Source organism: Gouania willdenowi, unplaced genomic scaffold (assembly GCF_900634775.1).
Source record: "Gouania willdenowi unplaced genomic scaffold, fGouWil2.1 scaffold_212_arrow_ctg1, whole genome shotgun sequence".
In the NCBI taxonomy this organism is placed as follows: domain Eukaryota; kingdom Metazoa; phylum Chordata; class Actinopteri; order Blenniiformes; family Gobiesocidae; genus Gouania; species Gouania willdenowi.
Genome location: NW_021144966.1, coordinates 7,350 through 27,066, shown reverse-complemented (window position 1 = coordinate 27,066; position 19,717 = coordinate 7,350). Strand labels below are relative to the sequence as shown.

At 40.5% G+C, this 19,717-nt stretch overlaps 1 protein-coding gene across 2 annotated transcripts in view; it reads right to left on the bottom strand.

Annotated features, from left to right (window-relative positions):
- Positions 1-15,420, bottom strand: part of LOC114458918 (DNA repair and recombination protein RAD54-like) — a 34,103-nt gene extending 18,683 nt beyond the window's left edge. For both annotated transcript variants that reach the window (XM_028441295.1, XM_028441296.1), the window contains exon 1: positions 15,293-15,420. In XM_028441295.1, coding sequence (XP_028297096.1) covers positions 15,293-15,322 — 30 coding nt within the window. In that variant the 5' untranslated portion in view covers positions 15,323-15,420. The remainder of the gene's footprint in view (positions 1-15,292) is intronic.
- Positions 15,421-19,717: the final 4,297 nt, after the last annotated feature.

The following is a 19,717-nucleotide window of genomic DNA, read 5'->3' as shown; positions in this document are numbered from 1 at the left end:
AAGATGCTCGCTGATAGCAGTCCTCTTTTCCTTGTTACCAAAGACAATCACCTCCATCTTGTCATGGTTTAGTTGAAGGAAGTTTTCACTCATCCAGCAGTTTACTTTTTCTAAGCAGTCATACAACACCTCAATGGGACCATAGTCATCTGGGTTCAGTGATAGATATAGTTGTGTGCCATCTGCATAGCTCTGATAATCAACCTTACAGTTCTGTAAAATTTGTCCTAAAGGAAGCATATAAAGGCTAAACTGAAGTTTAGATGGTTGAGATGGTATTTTTTTGGCTCCAGAAACATTTTAATCCAGGTGAGAGGAAGCAAAATGGCTCCTTTGAGAATAATGGTTATAGACCGCTGCCATAGGGGCACATGAACACCTTTCAGGAGGTTCACACAAACATTTCAGGTTATTTTTTTTACATGCACACAGACAATGAACAAGAAAATCAGAAATAAATCAATAAAAAGGCCTAAATTCAAGGCTAATAATGGACGAGACAAAGGAAAGAGTTTAGACGCGCCTGCAGACACAATAAATAATATATACCATGAGCTCAGAGCCAAGGTACATGGGGCAGTAACATTTGGTAAACACTGTTCTATGTCAAAATGTTTCTATTTATGAGGATTGTGTTCACGGTGACGTGGGTGTCCTTTATTTTGTTTTCTGAAAGGTGACAACCTGATGCAGATCCATACAAGTCGGCTCCCTCGTCTTGGATCAATGATATATTTCCTCCTTGTTTCTGTCATTAGACCAGGGGCAGACTGGGGGACGAACATGTCCTGGGAGTCATTGACAGACCGACCCACTTCATACGAGGTGTGGGGAGCCAGCCAGCCAGTCGGCAACATAAGTTTCATGTCCCTTGATTAAAAAAAACTGCATTTGATGTTGCTTTGGACCATAATCATATAGTAATCTTTAACTTGAACCCTTAAGTTGCAACAGTAAAATAATTACAGCAGTATAATGATTTTACAGCATGTAGTGATTTTAAGGCAAACAGGTCATTAACATATGACTAACCCACCAACCCAACCAAGCTCCAGTATCCCTTATATTTTAATACAAGTGTACAGGAAATCTAAAATAGCCACTTGTCAATGTCAACAACTTAAAACTTAAATACAAATGTGATTAGAATCTGGTAGGCCTACATTTGTTGACATTAAAATGCTGTGAACATTCCTACTAGGGCTGGCCGATATGCACCAAAACTCATATCTCAATACATTTTCTCAAAATGGTGAATCTCAATAATTTTTATTTCATATCAAGTCTGACCAGAAAGACAATTCTTGGTAAAAAAAAAAAAAAAAATTGCTGATGCAAAATGCCACACAGGCTCATTTATTAACAAACAGCTGCACAATACAACATCTCCTGTAAGGGACAGTATGTGTGAGTGAGTTCTATAGTGTGGCTTGTTATGGGTTAGGTCAAACAAGTATTTTTATACAAAATACGAGATATATCTGTATATGCGACTTTGTAGTTTTCTATATTGCCAAAATAGAAAACTCAATACATCTTGAATCTCGATATATCGCCCAGTCCTAATTCCTAAATTATAATACAGCCTAAATTAAAACATAAATGGGTATATGAAGCACATGTGTTTATCTATTATACTTACAGTTCATATACAAGTCAACACATTGCATATTTGCTGTTAATTTCATGTTGCTTGTATTTAAGTTAGACATTTACATTTGCAGAGCTGCCAAGCCTCATGCTTTGAGCGTGACAGTCACGCAATTTGACGCATTCTCACACCACACTTGACATTTCTCACGCTTATATTTCCCCATTCCCCATTTTTTTATGATAATAAACTTTGATCCTCGTGGCATGCCGTAGCTCGAGTAATTCTGATTGACTGACCGAGATAGCTAATCCATGTCTCCTTGTGCCTAAATCTAACCAACCATGGCATGCATCACACAATAATCAACCAATCAGAAGCAATGTAAGGCGGGTCTTGACGAGCCCTCTCTCGACACAGAGCGTACCGACTCGTCGGCATGCTTTCAGAAAGAGTTTCTAGAAGTCAGATGCCGTTTGAGATGGAATGTAACCAGCCAATTTTGTTCACTGTATATTGCTGTGTGTGTGTTATAGTGTTAGTTTACTTGTCTAAAAAACTGACCCCCCTCCCCCCCAGTGCACGAACACACAGTCAGCTGTGTTAGTGACTGTCTGTCAGAAGCTCAGTGTAGATGTCTGTCTGTCCTCAGTTCTGAGTGTTAAACACTGAGAGATGTTTGAGGAAACACTGCATGTGTTTTTCTTCTCTAACTCTCTGTTGCTCCTCAGCAGAGATCTGCTGCTGTAGCTAACAGGGCTGTTTACACATTCTTAAAGAGACAGTGTCCTGAATGTGATTTACTTTAAAAACGACTTTCTGCAACTCAGAGCTGCCCTGAATGAAGCAACACTACATAATTTAATCACATTTCAGCCTTAATGAAGGAAAAAGTCAAAAGTGACACAAAATCAAGGTTCAAGGTTCAAGGTTCAAGGTTCTTTATTGTCAAATATGCCCCATGTTAAACATACAGCACAGATGAAATTGCAATCCCCCCCCAACCCCCAGTGCAAACCTGCAGTGCATAAAAAGAGCACTTAAAACACAAAAACACACAACAAACACACAAAAAAAACAACTAGCAATACTATACAACAAATAACTTAACTAAAGACATTCGGACAACAAATAACAAATAACGAACAACAATGAGGTAAAATGTTGTTATTGTGCTGCTAATGATTAATAAAAGGGTCTTTGTGGCTCCACTGACTTTGGCCCATTATTGTTTTTCATGTAAAACTATTGAAAAAAATAAATGGTTTATGTTGCCTATTTCCATTTTGAAGAAAAATATAGAGATATGAATATTGGTCCATATCACCCAGGCCTATTGCAACCAAAGCAGTAACGTTTTATTTTGTAAAGGATATGATTGTCTGAACTGTGTGAAATGAGGCGTTCAAATACTGTTTAAATTAGGATTTTATTAACATGAGTGTTACCTCAATAACAAATAGAAATCACTTGACAGATATGCTGCCTTGTTATGCAGCAAGTGTTGCTAATGCTACACTACTTAAGTTAAACAAAGTAAAAAGACTGTGTGTGACTATAAGAACATGTCAGCCCTTTTGTTTGATGTTAGTTGTACTTGGAACCAGTTTGATAAATTGCTTACATACAATTTAAAAAAAATATTTGAAAATTACCTTGTCTTAAATGATCTTTTATTCTTTTTTTCATTAGGGGCGATGATTTTAAGTAAGTGTTTGTGTGTGTGTTTGTGCTAGACATTAACTTATACAAGGAGAGCTGAGGGGTATTCCATAAAGCGGGTTATGTTCAAACTCTGAATATGTTCAGGCTGAAATGAGGGAAACTCTGAGTATCCCATTCCAAAAAGCGAGGTATGTTCTTCTCTGAGTATGTTACCATGGCAACATTGTCCTGAACGCAACCTGGTCGCTGGCAGGTTTTATCAAAGAAACCCTGGGTTTCTACCTGGCTCCGCCCACCTGAACACCGTTTCTTAACACTTTAATGAACCTTAACACTTTTCTCTGAAACACATTAGTAACATCACACACCACAGACGTGTTCACATAATTACTAATGTTGTGTTGCTTTACGACTTTTTTTTTTTTTGTGCAAATGGTAGTTTTCTTTCTAACATTGTAGATGTAGATCATTAAGTGAAAGTCATTGAGAGGTTGATCTGCATTAAAACATTTACTGACATCAGTAAAGTTCTCTGGATAAAGTTCATCAGTAAAGTTCTCTGGATAAAAACCTGTGGATAATATAAAGGAGGAGATGATCATTTAAATAAATCAACTTTTAAGGCTCGATTGTTGTTTTATATTGTTATACAGTTAAGTCTGTAGAGCATACATCTTTAAAGGTATGATGATGTATGCTCTACAGACTTAACTTTTTTTAACTTGTTATTATTTTCATTTAATTCTTTTTTTTGTTTTCCTCTCTTCTCTAAATTTTATTTGTATGTACTGTGTGTGTGTGTGCGTGTGTGTACACACGCACTAAATCTGACGTAATAACCAGTACGTAATTGCGTGTAATGTGTACATTATTGGAACGCAATGACGTACTGGTTATGACGTCAGACAGTGCGTGTAGTTCACAGTACACGGTGTCGAAACGCAGAGTGAAAGTTCTCTCTGACACTACAACTTCTCTCCAAAGCCTGAGCATTTAAAAAGAAAGATAAACAATGGTAAGACAGGATTTCATTGTCTTCATCTGCTTTATATTCATAATTGAACAAATGATTAGATTTTGCAATAAACAAGTTAGCATATGACCAACTGATGTCATGATTAAGTGATGCCAGGATCCTGATATATTGTTTTCTCTCTGCAGCGTGAGATTATTTCTATTCATGTGGGCCAAGCTGGAGTCCAGATCGGTAATTCCTGCTGGGAACTTTTCTGTCTGGAGCATGGGATTCAGCCAAACGGACAGGTGCTTTCAAACCAGGAATCTGGAGGCGGAGACGACTCCTTCAACACCTTCTTCAGTGAAACTGGGACAGGGAAACGTGTCCCCAGAGTGCTTTATGTAGACCTGGAGCCTACTGTCATCGGTTTGTAATCATATCATTACTCATTATTATATGATTATATCAGAACTATGACTAACAAACTTATAACTATACACAGAATACTTCTTTATACTGGAATCACTGTGAACACATTATCATTTCTTTTAAATATCAAGACAAAACAATGCAATTCTGTGATACAACAAACCCATTGAAAAAATATACAACCTATTTTAAAATTTAAAATTACAATAATAAACTATAATACAACATAACACTTACAGGTATAGTGCAAATGTCTCAAGAAACAATAACAACAATGGTGCAAAAATCCAAAAACAATGTAAAACAGTGCAATCAAAAGTTAAAATACAGTATATACAGTTTCAGAACAAGGACATTTCTACTTTCCTGTTTGATTTTAGGTTTTGTGTTACTGACTAATCAAATCAAAGAACACAATGTGCAAACAACATAATATAATTACTGTATATAGAATAGAACAAGAATTAGAATAAAATAAATAGAAATATGAGCAGAAGATTAACATTAACACTACCAAGAGAGCTAACTGTAGTCATCATCACGACTGTCTATATCCCGCCTGACGCCAATGTCAACACAGCGCTCTCTCTCCTGCTAAACACCATAAACGAACAACAGCGAGTCCACCCTGATGGTGTCCACATTATTGCAGGAGATTTTAATAAGGCTAATCTAAAGACTGTACTTCCAAATATCCATCAGCATGTCAAGTGTCCTACGAGAGGGGAGAACACTCTGGACCATGTGTACTCTAACATCAAGCATGCTTACAGAGCTATACCTCTCCCCCACCTTGGCCAGTCAGACCATCTCTCCCTGCTGCTCACTCCAGCATACACCCCCATCAGACGGAGAACCAGGCCTGTCATTAAGACTGTTACATCTTGGCCTGATAATGCACTTCTAGAATTACAGGACTGCTTTGATCACACAGACTGGGACATATTTGAACATCAGGATCTGGAAATATTCACAGTGACTGTACTAGATTACATCAAGTTCTGCATCGAGAACGTGACTGTGGACAAAATCATTCGGGTTTTCCCTAACCAGAAACCCTGGATGACCAGCCAGGTCCGCAAACTCATCAGAGTCCGCGATGCTGCCTTCAGGTCTGGTGACAGGGCCCTATACAGCATTGCCCGAGCCGACCTGAAAAGGGGAATCAAGGAAGCCAAAGCGGACTACAAGAGGAGGATTGAGTCCCATCTGTCCAGCAACAACCCACGGCAGGTGGGGCAGGGGCTACAGAACATCACAAACTACAGGGGCTGTGATGTACCAACAGTGGATGGAAGTGCTTCACTGGCAGAGGAGCTCAACTACTTCTTTGCTCGTTTTGAGACCCCACAGCACTCACCAGCCTCAGCCCCGCCCCCACCAGGTTCCAGCACCTCTTCACTCACTATTGAGGAGCGTGACGTCAGAAGGGTGCTCCTGGCAGTGAACCCCAGGAAGGGGTTAAATCTATTTATATTGTATATACATTGTTTATTCTTATGTTTGTATTTTTATGCTACGTTCACACCAAACGCGGTTTCTGCGGCACAAGCGAACAGATTACATGCAAAGTCAATGGTTTAGACTCGCTGGGAGGCGAATTATTCGCCGGTGGGGCGGCGCGAACTGTTTCGCGCGTTGAACGCGAATGCTGCGGCAAGCGCGCTCCCGATTTTCGCGTTATTCGCCGTTCGCTTGAGTTGAAAATATTGAACTCCAGCGGCAGTTTCGCGTGACGCGCAGGCGCGAAAGCCAATCAGAGTCCTTGTTGGCAATGACGTCAGGCAGGCAACACGGAAACCAGTATTTTCACCCGTTCAACCATTGAAGAGAAGCTAATCGTAGCGGTGTGTGACCATCGGGAGCTGTATGACACGGCCTGTTATTTTAACCGGGACCAGGACAAGGAAGGATTTGGTGTGGAGGAGAATCAGCGAGGAGGTGGAGCAGCAGGTAAATGTTCTCTCTGTAGTTTTCATCTTTGAAAGTCGGCAGTGAGTGAGGATAGCATTAGCTAATGATAGCATTAGCCGCTAACACCAGCTATTTTCACTTATGGGTTATGAGAGGAAAAAAAAGTCAGGAGAAGCGTAGTGGGTCAGCTGCAGGAACATCCAAACGGTGGAAATACCCTGTGGTCATGTCCTTCATCGACCCCTTTGTTTCACCGCGAGAGACAAGCAGCAACATGGGGTAGAGGGTTGAGGAAGACAGGACCGCAGAGTATGGTCACCCATCAGAGACTGGAGGTTTGTTTATCAGTGCAGACATGTAGAAATATATACCAGGTTAATATTCAGGCCTTTATGTATCACAGGGCTTCTTCTAGTGGGGGATCTAAATCTAGTTTAATGATTTAAAATGTACAGTAATGTGTTTCATATATTGTTTGCTGTCACTCAGAGGTAAACAATCAGATGAGTGATGGAGAAGGACAGGGAGGGGGAACAGATAGTGCTCAGGGAGCAGGAGATGATGATTGTGATGGTGCTACAGCAGCATCTCCTGCAGAAACAAGTGCAGCCAAACCATCTGATATGAACATGACAGAAGTTGTTTTGCATTCTGTTAGAAATAAAATGTATCTATAAATGCTTGGTATATCAGTGATGACAATGTTGATCATTACCTTATTTAATGTTTAATTAAAATATATCTATGATCTTATTTAAGTAACAGTGACTTGATAAGCTATTTTATATATATATATATATATATATATATATAATGTTTATTTTTAAGGAAAAAGAGCAAAGAAGAGGCCCAGCCAAGGCTCTCCAAGAGAGGTGGAGCAGCTTATCCTGTCATGTTCTGTTAGTTAAGTTCAGTTGTTCTGTGTCTTTGTGTATTTTGAGTCTTGTCTGGTGTTAACTCTTGTCTGTGTTTTAGGGATTCCTGCTTGTGGCTCCACCCCTCAGTGATGTCTGTGTGAGTGCTTGGTGATTGAGTAGCTCCCTCATGTTTGCACCCAGGTGTGGCCCATTCCTAATCAGGCCTCCTTCACTATTTAAATGTGTGCTTGGTCACAGTGTGGTTGCTGGTTCGTTGTATTATGTTGTCAGGTTTGTGGTCTCCCCTTGTGTGCAGTGTGTCTGGTCTTGCTCCCTGTTCCTGCTCCCCTCCTGTTTTTGGATTTAAGTTTTGATTTTGATTTTGAGAATAAACATGGACTGGTTCCAAGAACGTTATGCGTCTATCCTGCCTCCGTCTCTCCTTGCATTTGGGTCCACACCCACAGCAAACCGTGACAGAACGAACCAGCCACAAGTGGATCCAGCGGAGACAGATTTGGCTGAGATGGACATGGCCGAAAGGACTGCCTACTGGCAGAGCTACCTGCTGGAGGCAAGGGAAGATTTGTTGTATGGATGGGAGGACGAGCCTGTTAGGGATCCCTACTGGGGAACTCGACTGGCTTTGGGAGGACCCCGGAGCCTACAACGAGGTAAAGGTCGGTCGAGAAGGAAGGGTCAGCCCCGCCAGTCTCCTAGCTCCCAGGCTAGCGTCCCTGTTTTACCTAGCTCTCAGGCTAGCGTTCCTGTGTCTCCTAGCTCCCAGGCTAGCGTTCCTGTGTCTCCTAGCTCCCAGGCTAGCGTTCCTGTGTCTCCTAGCTCCCAGGCTAGCGTTCCTGTGTCTCTTAGCTCCCAGGCTAGCGTTCCTGTGTCTCTTAGCTCCCAGGCTAGCGTTCCTGTGTCTCTTAGCTCCCAGGCTAGCGTTCCTGTGTCTCTTAGCTCCCAGGCTAGCGTTCCTGTGTCTCTTAGCTCCCAGGCTAGCGTTCCTGTGTCTCTTAGCTCCCAGGCTAGCGTTCCTGTGTCTCTTAGCTCCCAGGCTAGCGTTCCTGTGTCTCTTAGCTCCCAGGCTAGCGTTCCTGTGTCTCTTAGCTCCCAGGCTAGCGTTCCTGTGTCTCCTAGCCGTCAGGCTAGCGTTCCTGTGTCTCCTAGCCGTCAGGCTAGCGTTCCTGTGTCCCCTAGCCGTCAGGCTAGCGTTCCTGTGTCCCCTAGCCGTCAGGCTAGCGTTCCTGTGTCCCCTAGCCGTCAGGCTAGCGTTCCTGTGTCCCCTAGCCGTCAGGCTAGCGTTCCAGTCCCGGCTCCACGCACCCGGCCGCCGCCTGCCCTGCCGCCAGTCCCGGCTCCACGCACCCGGCCGCCGCCTGCCCTGCCGCCAGTCCCGGCTCCACGCACCCGGCCGCCGCCTGCCCTGCCGCCAGTCCCGGCTCCACGCACCCGGCCGCCGCCTGCCCTGCCGCCAGTCCCGGCTCCACGCACCCGGCCGCCGCCTGCCCTGCCGCCAGTCCCGGCTCCACGCACCCGGCCGCCGCCTGCCCTGCCGCCAGTCCCGGCTCCACGCACCCGGCCGCCGCCTGCCCTGCCGCCAGTGCCGGCTCCCCGCACCAGGCCGCCAACGTCGCCGCCAGTGCCGGCTCCCCGCACCAGGCCGCCAACGTCGCCGCCAGTGCCGGCTCCCCGCACCAGGCCGCCAACGTCGCCGCCAGTGCCGGCTCCCCGCACCAGGCCGCCAACGTCGCCGCCAGTGCCGGCTCCCCGCACCAGGCCGCCAACTCCCAGCGCGCCTGTCCCGTCTGAGCCCTCTTCGCCGGAGGTCTTCCCGCCTGTCCCGTCTGAGCCCTCTTCGCCGGAGGTCTTCCCGCCTGTCCCGTCTGAGCCCTCTTCGCCGGAGGTCTTCCCGCCTGTCCCGTCTGAGCCCGGCCTGCCGGAGGTCTTCCCGCCTGCCTCGTCTGAGCGCTCTTCGCCAGAGGTCTTCCCGTCTGCTTCGCCGGCTCCGCCTCATGGGAGGCCGCCGGACTCCTGGTCCCCTGCCTCGCCGGCTCCGCCTCATGGGAGGCCGCCGGACTCCTGGTCCCCTGCCTCGCCGGCTCCGCCTCATGGGAGGCCGCCGGACTCCTGGTCCCCTGCCTCGCCGGCTCCGCCTCATGGGAGGCCGCCGGACTCCTGGTCCCCTGCCTCGCCGGCTCCGTCTCATGGGAGGCCGCCGGAACTGTTTTGACCCTCCTCCGGGTCCCCCGTCCACCCACCCTGGTTTGGTGTTTGGGTGGTTAGATTTTTTTTGTTTAGAGAGCGTTTGGAACCCGCTCCTTAAAGGGGGGGTTATGTCATGTTCTGTTAGTTAAGTTCAGTTGTTCTGTGTCTTTGTGTATTTTGAGTCTTGTCTGGTGTTAACTCTTGTCTGTGTTTTAGGGATTCCTGCTTGTGGCTCCACCCCTCAGTGATGTCTGTGTGAGTGCTTGGTGATTGAGTAGCTCCCTCATGTTTGCACCCAGGTGTGGCCCATTCCTAATCAGGCCTCCTTCACTATTTAAATGTGTGCTTGGTCACAGTGTGGTTGCTGGTTCGTTGTATTATGTTGTCAGGTTTGTGGTCTCCCCTTGTGTGCAGTGTGTCTGGTCTTGCTCCCTGTTCCTGCTCCCCTCCTGTTTTTGGATTTAAGTTTTGATTTTGATTTTGAGAATAAACATGGACTGGTTCCAAGAACGTTATGCGTCTATCCTGCCTCCGTCTCTCCTTGCATTTGGGTCCACACCCACAGCAAACCGTGACATATCCTACAGACCTTCAGGAGACCACCTCCTCACCACCAGCTCTGACTGAGGATGAGATGTTTTTCAGAGACCTGCTTCCTATCCTGCAAAAAGTGCCACCAGAATTTAGGGAACGTTAAATTTCAAAGTTTTAAACTTCTTGATTATCATCCGGTAACACTAAATTTGGAATATTTTAATTAGGTTTTGGATTGGGCTGAATGGGCTGGGGTGGGCGGGACTCTTTGCATGGCAGGAACCACATTGTGAATAGTTGTTTATACTAGTTTGTTTATTATGTAAGTATTATAATATTGAAGTAAACAGTTTGTTTAAAATTGAGGTATTATATTGTTAATGTACATGGTGTTCTTTCAGAATTGTTGATTAAAAACACATTTTAAAGTGTACTTTTGCTTTCTTTTTAATTTCTATCAATGCATCTTAACAGCAATGTGTACACCACATCAAGGTTATATATTTTGTTCATACAAGAATATATAGTTTCCTCATATTGATTCTCTGTGAGACCTTTAATGCCTTTAATTAATTTCAGAGGTGAGGTTTCTTGGATTATTTCTTTCTGGTTAAAAATGAAGCTGACAGACGTTTCTCTCCCCATTCTTCCATATTTATTATACACATGTTAATACAATAGGTAGTTTGCTCTATAGAAGTATGTGGTTGGCTCTTAAAATAGTCGTTTTGGGTGTGCTGGTGGAATATGTCTAGCCATGGAACGGCTCCTGCAGAGAAGTACGATGTGAAGACCTCTCGTCCATAGCTGTTAGCTGTGGTCCTGAAGGAGTCACCTGTGGCCAGATACCTGCACAGTGAACAACATAGAAAAGCTCAGATCATTGATAATCAGATATATATAATGTGGGTGTGTACGTGTGCATAAAAGGTGGAGAGATTAGAAAGAACAGGCCTTATCTGCCAGATGACAATAATTAACAGTAGTAAATAAATAATGATTTATTAATAAGAGTTAAAAACAATAAATATTAATGAAACAAGCCTCATCTTCCAGAATAGGTCTCCAGAGGACAAAAAATAACAATAGTAAATAATTTATTATAATGATTAACTTTTATTTTAGTTGTAATATATTTATGATAAAAAACAATAATAAAGCAGGGATTAATATAGTATCTATCTTTATTGTGTATTTGAGAGATGTTTCTGATGAATCATGGCATCTTCGGTTGCTTATGAAACTTACCGGAGACAGACACACAGTCGTTCGGCTGCAGAGATGGAGCTCCGGTAGTAGGTATCCTGCCGGGACATCCGTGGGCCAATCCGACCCAGCAGGTCGTCGAATCGGGCGCTGGTCATCCACAGGTACCGCTGGAAGCAGTCATCATCCAGCTGTAGCTTCTGAAGCGGTCAGTGAAGCTCACCGAGTTGGATGTGGCGCTGGTTAACCTGGTGAAGCCAGGAAAGCCGACGTTCCTTCCGAGGTTAGGAGCAGTGAATTAACGGGGGTCCTCCATAGTTGATGGTGGAAACAAACAGAGCCTGGTTGTCGCCGTTTGGGAGTCTGGTGGGCGGAGCTTCGCTTCAGACGCGAATGAAGCGAATAGGGAAACATTTTTTGATCCCGCGAATCCTGCGGAAGGTTTCGCGCGACAGACGCGAACAGTCCCGCAGAAACCGCGTTTGGTGTGAACGTAGCATTATGGGGAGCTCTATCTCATTACATGTTATGTAATGATAATAAAAGGCATAAACATGCAGACTTTCACACGGACTTATTAAACACACACGGACCTCAGTAAACATGGTAAACGGAACAGGCTTCACCGCTCGGCTGGCACTAAGACCCAGAAGCAGAGTAAGTGCGTCCCCTATCCAGCCTTCACAGGCTGTAATATCATCAGTTTATCATTTTACCAGTTGTTAGAGCTACTGTCTTTACCAGGGAGATAATATTTATTCATGGTGATTTTTAACTGGGATTTTTACCGGTGATTAGTTCATGTCTTCCTTGCGCTCCGCGGTCCAAACTGACACCGTAGCCACACACACGTATGACTGTGTCAAACACGTCACTCAGTCACATTAAGGAAGGTTGTGGTCATTATACGGGGTGGATTAAATAATGAATAAAGGATTGTTTTATTCCGTTCTTCTCCGTGTTATTATCACATTATAAGAAAGTTTAAAAATAGCAGGAATTAGTGCTGGTCTCGAACGGTCTTGACGGAAAATCCCGAGTGCGGGCAGCCCGAGTCCGAGACCGGACTGAGTCAAGATGCTTGAGAGTCCGAGACAAGACCAAGACCTTTAAAATTTGGTCTCGAGACCAAGACCGGTCTTGACCACCACAACACTACATGTGACCTAGAATTAGGTTGAAGGGAGGGTGTCTGTATTCATATCGGTCATGGGCTGTCTTCAAAATGGCAAACTTTGCACTATACACTACAAACTTAATGATTGATTTTGGAAAATAATCTAATTTTTTTCCTCAATATTGCGATTGCGATTTAATATGCCGTTATTTGTTCAAGGGCCTCTTGTCATGTGTTTTTTAATTAACACAAGCAATAAATCAATTTGTTTCATAATAAACAATTTCAGATTTATTTAAACTTTAAATAAATATAAAATGTAATTTTTAAAGCACAGATTACAACAGTAAAGCAAACAAATCTGTGGCTTTACCTCTTAAACATATCGAACTAACTTCACGTTTCATGAAACATTAAAACATTTGGACTGTACTTCTTAAACACTGTCTGAAATTAACAGGACATGAAAATAATAATAATTAAAAAAAATTGCAGCCTTTGCGATTGCATTAGTCTAGTGTTAGCATTCCTCTAACATTTGCACTAACCAAGAATTAGCAATTTGTTTGAAAAAATAGAGATGGGTTGGAAAAGTAGAAAAAAAAAAGTTGAAATGGGTTAATAAAGTTGAAATGGGTTGCAAAAAGTAAAAATAGACTGAAAAAGTTAAAAAAAAGGGGTTGAAAAAGTAGAAAAAAGTTGGAAAAAGGTTGAAAGAAGTTTAAAAATCCCAGTATGAAAGGAAAACCAGTTAGAAGTCCAGTTTATACAGTATTATGTGTTAAAATCCCAGTAGGAAAGGAAAAACCAGTCAAACCAGTTAGAAGTCCAGTTTATACAGTATTAAGTAGTAAAAAGTTGAAAAAGGTTGAAAAAGTTGAAAAAAGTTGAAATTGTTGAAATGTGTTAAAATGTGTTGGAAAGGTTGAAAAAAGTTGTAATGGGTTGGAGGTAGTAGCTGAACATGTTAAAGGTTCATTTAAATCAGTTACAAAATGGCTGAAGGGGTTAAAAGTTCCAATAAGGGGAGAAAAGCACTGGGAGAACATGTAAATCACACAGAAAGGTGGATTTAAAAGATTAAGTCATAGGTGAAAGGTTAAATAATGGGCTGGAAGATACAAGTTTGATAAAAAGGCACTGGGAGAACATGTAAATCACACAGAAAGGTGGATTTAAAAGATTAAGTCATAGGTGAAAGGTTAAATAATGGGCTGGAAGATACAAGTTTGATAAAAAGGCACTGGGAGAACATGTAAATCACACAGAAAGGTGGATTCATCATCAGGGCTGTCAGTTACCTAGTTACCATGGTAACAGCACTAATCACATGCACCTGTGGGGAGAATGTGTGTGCAGGATGACGAGGCAGAAACTGGCCTGTTACAGCCAGGGGGAACCTGTGTAAAACACATCACAACTGGAAAACTGTATAATTTACAGAAAAACTGAGCAGTTTGTGAGAATCACAAGGCTTTAGGCTACAAATGAGTTCAATTGTATGTTTTTAGGACAAAAAATGAGGCCAGGAGGACGAGAGAAAGACCATGGATTTTAAGCAGTGACCTGACGGTTCTCCACTGCAAACAAGCCTGTAGATTTGTAGGATTATGTCCACTTCAGGCTTAATAAATCAAAAACTGCTGAACTTATGGCAAAAAATGTGGTATTGTGAGTGGCTCAACACACATTTCTACTACTTTTGAGAAAATTAGGTCTTTGTGTTCAATATTTTGGAAGTTGTGACAATTTGTTTGCAGATTTTTTAGGATTAAAATAAGGGCTGCTACACTCCACTCTAATTTCAGGAATGTGAAACGTAAAAAGTTGAAACATAGCAGAAGAGGGAAATATTAGCTGAACGTTTTGACACCAAAATTGTTCAAATCGGTTGAAAACTGTTGGAGTTACTTGCGATGGCGGAAGAATAACTACTATAATAATAAAGTTTAACGAATACAATAGTGAAGATGCCTCCTGCATCCTCACTAATAATGGCAATAACAAAATAACAAAGATAATCCAGTAACTGTAATACAATAATAAAAAGAATAAATAAACATAAAATAATAAGGTAATATTAATAATACAATGAAAATACCAGTAACTATAAGATAAAAGGTTAAAAAAAAAAGAATACTATAAGAATAACAATACTACAATACAGTAGTAGTACAATTAGATAGAGATATAATAGTAATAGTTATAATAATAATAGCAATAAAATATAGAGAGAATCCAGTAACTATAATACAATAAGAAATATTAGATAAGGTAATAGCAATGATAATATTATAGTAACTATAAGATAAAATATTAATTAAGAATATATAACTAGCAATAACAATAATACAGTAGTAGTACAATTATAAAATAATTATAGCAATAACAAAATACTATAATGAGAATCCAGTAACTATAATACAATAATAATAAAACCAATATAAGAAAATGAGGTAATAGCAATAATACAATGAGAATACCAGTAACTATAATATAAAACAATAATAAGAAAGACTAATATGTAGTCACATCATTCATCTCTCCTTCTTTGGATGCAGCGTCTAGGTTTATTACCTCGAGCACCATGTGATAAGTTTTAGCTTAGCTTAGCTTTCTTAACTGCCGACATTAGAACTATATGTATGTTAACACGGACTTTGGAGGTTTTTCTGCTATAAATGACTTGACTTCTCCAGAGTGAGATGCTCTGCTCCGGAGTAAAAGCCTCACGTGCTTTTGTTTTGCTTATGTGGTGAAAATATGAGCATTTGTAATGCTGTGTTCACGGATAAACATGGATGTTTACTTACCAGAATAGTACGTCCAGCAACAATAATCATAGTGGAGCCGTGTTGTGGACCCTTCCGCTCACAAAAACGTTACATTCCTCTGAATGTTTTCTCAGCACAGCCTCCGTCCATAGTCGTGGAGACGAAGGAGGAAGTGAGTTTGTGACCCGAGATTTAAAGGAAGTTTGGAATCACGGGAATAATATTAAATAACCATGCAATATTAACTTAAATGACTTTTAGCGGTACAAAAACGTTTTTAATATTGACCCTTTTTTTTTTTTTGTTAACCCAAACAAACTGCGACACGGTGACATCATGAACATATTATTGCTGAGCAGTTTTGAAAGGCATCACATACACACCCATCACATCCAGGCTGCTGATGAATCTTCATAACTAAATACTTTCAATGTTTGAAATGACATGGTGAAATGGTGTGTCATGAAAATACACAGTCACTAAACTAGCTTCACTTTATTATCTAATATCTAATACAGTTGTCCTAAGCCGTTCACCATCTACGACCGCTTTTTTCTATCCGAAGAATCCGTGCACCCTTCATTCTTTGGTTATTTTGTTTTAAAACCAAATCAAAATGACAAATAAACAGTGTGGTTATTTTGTTTTTCTGATTTAAAACCAAAACAGAAATACAGAAAAACCAGATTCCGAGACCAATCTGCTCTATTTGAGTCCACAAACAAATCATAGCATTATGTTTTAAATGACACTAAACAATGCAAAATGATCCTAGTTCAGTTTTCTTATTTCTGGTGTGTAAATGTAGCCTCTGTTTTCCATACTTTATTCTCTCTCTCTGTTTTTCATCCACATGTGCCAAATGGTCAGCAATCCATGTCAACTATAGATGGCCAATATAATTAGCCCACCGATATTATCGGCTGATATTAGCAACAAAATATAATCACGTTTGACATTAGTATCTTTTTTTTTTCTCACCGATATTGAAAAACCGATATGTGCTGTGGTTTCAGACAATAAAATAAAAACCAACATTTTCCAAAAATAGTGAATACATTTTGGGTTTTTGTATAGATATTTTTTTATTTGTGAAATAGATCCAGTAGTGCATCGTAATAAAAATAGCCTTAACCTGTTACCGTATTTCTATTGAAATTCATATCATGTGACCAGTGTTGTGTTCAAGACCACACTATCCAAGACCAAGACTTGCCCGAGACCAGAATGCACCGAGACCAAGACAAGACCAAGACTTTCGGGAGCCGAGACCGAGACCAAGACCAAGACCATAAACATTTTTTTTCTGCAATTTAAAAAAATCTATAAATAAATAAAAATGATGGCAAGGTTCAACAGTTAAATAACATTCTCTCTTTAATTTTAGTTTATTTTAAATACATTTGATGGACAAAAGAGGTGCCTGCAAAAAATTAACTAAAATATTAAAACTACTACTGCTACTGATAAATTCACAATTATTCTACATATTTGAAAACAACATTTTTACGTCAGCTGAATGTACAGCAAGTGTTTTAAAGTATTTCTGCCAAGAAATAATGATTCTTGATTCTGATTCTTTGAGTTGTGCAGGTCAACAGGTCACAGATTTCACAAGATATTTTTTTAGTTTGAAAAAGCCTTTACACAGGCCATTTTTATTAATTCACTTAGTTGATATAGTTTAATTTGGTTACTGTAATGTAACTAGGATATTAAATTAACAAAGGTTTCCAACTGTAACTGTAAAAGTGAAACTTTCTGAAATAAAACTACAAACAAGTTGTCATCAGTCTAAAAAACAAAGAGCTACAGGTAGATGTGAAACGAAATAAAACAAACTCAAACCCTGGAACAGTCATGTGACAAATCAATCAATAGTTCTTGTTGAGAATTATTATTATTCTGGATACAGTGGAAACAGAAACTAGAAAAAATAATTATATTGTGAACCTGTTTATATTGTGGGGAACATATTATATACATAAATGTAATTGGAGTCTAAAGACACAAAAAAACACCACTTTAAAAAGAAAATAGACTAATATAAGACCTCTTTGCAGTTATTTGGCTCATTCTGTGCTAGTGCAACTCTGCGACGATGACGCGCTGGTGACGACATAAACCAAGATGGCGGCGGCCCGGACTACAGCCGACATTATGTAATAAAGCCTTAAAAGACATGGATATAATGAAAAGAGTGGATGGACAGAGGCATAAACATGCAGACTTTCACACAGACACACACGGACTTATTAAACACACACGGACCTCAGTACACACGGTAAACGGAACAGGCTTCATCGTCGGCTGGCACTAGGACCCAGAAGTAGAGTAAGTGCGTCCCCTATCCAGCCTTCACAGGCTGTAATATCATCAGTTTATCATTTTACCAGTTATTAAAGCTACTGTCTTTACCAGGGAGATAATATTTATTCATGGTGATTGTTTTCTGGAGTTTTACTGGGATTTTTACCGGTGATTAGTTCATATCTCCCTTGCGCTCCGCGGTCCAAACTGACACCGTAGCCACACACACGTCACTCAGTCACATTAAGGAAAATTGTGGTCATTATACGGTGTGGATTAAATAATGAATAAAGGATTGTTTTATCCCGTTCTTCTCCGTGTTATTATCACATTATAAAAAAGGTTAAAAATAGCAGGAATTAGAGCTGGTCTCGAACGGTCTTGACGGAAAATCCCGAGTCCGGGCAGCCCGAGTCCGAGACAGGACTGAGTCAAGATGCTTGAGAGTCCGAGACAAGACCAAGACCTTTAAAATTTGGTCTCGAGACCAAGACCGGTCTTGACCACCACAACACTAGTTTTTAAAGCTCTTTTTTAACTGAAACATGTTTGTACCTTCCTTTAGACGTACATTTAAACTGTTATATGGTCTCACATACAGAAACACCAAATGTTTTTGTTGTTTGTAAAATGTTTTCATTTAACTCCTGATACCTTTCACTGAATCAATTTGAAATACTTTGATGGTCTTGGAAGTGGTCTCCGTGGTGGGTTGGCCTGGGGTGTCATGTCTGGCTGTCATGGGGGGTGGGAGTTGTGGCTGTCTGCACCGGGGTTGATGTAGGGTTGCGTGGCCCCTTAGGATGGTGCTGTCTGCGAGGGGTGGTGCTCCCTTATACAACTTTATTCTATACTTTCACTATGTCAAATAGGAATATGGTTATAATAATAATAATAATAATAATAATAATAATAATAATAAAATTCAATATAAAAATGTCTGAGCTGGCACAACTTGTTACTAACTCTCACAAAAAGGGATTTGTACCATGAAAACAGCAATTTAATGTCTGCTTAGCTAAACAAAAGAAGCACTTACCATTACATTTGATTAGTTCTTTAGTGTTTGTTAAATGTACCTCATGATGCTCAAATGTTACAATTAACAGACATGTGTTTTTGTTAATAATAAAGGTGTTGTTGTAGATTTGTTTTTGTTATATAAAACACTTATATTAATAAATGAAGCTGAGTTATTAAATGTTAAATATTGAACCTTTTGCACAGCTCTTTGTTCATTCTGTGAATAATGGGGACTTGGTTGGTTTGATGAGGTTTAGTCGGTTTTGTCTCTTTTTTGTGTGAATGTGAGTGTGAATGGGTGAATGAGCTGATATGTAAAGTGCTTTGAGAATTTCATTGTAGGGATAAAGCTCTATATAAATCAAGTACATTTACCATTTGAATAATAAACACAAACACAGTTGTTGTACATGCTGACACCAGTGTAGACAAAATAAGTTATAGTTAACATTGGAGCATGTTAATAATAATTGTTGCTATGTTGTGTATATAATCTTTGTAACTATAAATATAGAACTATCTGACACCACTTTCAGGTGGTGCTTTTATTTTTTACATATATTACAAAGCTGTAACAATAACATTTATTTTATACAATACAATAATCATGTTATTGTATGGACTGTGGTCTAGGTCAATGAATAAACTGAGTTTTTCATAATTAATGAGTAAATTGATTGATAACCTTATTTATTTAAACTACTGTGGTTTCTCCCAGTCTATGTTAAACTAAAACATTCCCTTTAATACAGTGTGACTATAGAAGGTGATTTTATGTCTGTCTAAAATAATACAGTGAGCAGGTTACACGTATTCTATCATTTTCTGTCTTTATTTGCATGTTTGGTGTTGAAGTAATCCAAAAGTAATCAGTTACATTACTTTAATATAGTGATACTTAGAGTAAGTTACTGATTCTATTTTTTTAACAGGTAACTTGTAATTGTACCAAATTACTTTGTACCAAAGTACGTCATTGCGTTCCAATAATGAGCAAAAAAATGCCCGGATGTACACTATGGCCGTGTTGTAAATGTCTTTTTTTTACTTTTTTTATTTTTCATTTTATTAGTTTATCACTTCAGAGCAAACAGTTGGTGGAACAATGACTGATGACAAACTTTTGGGGTG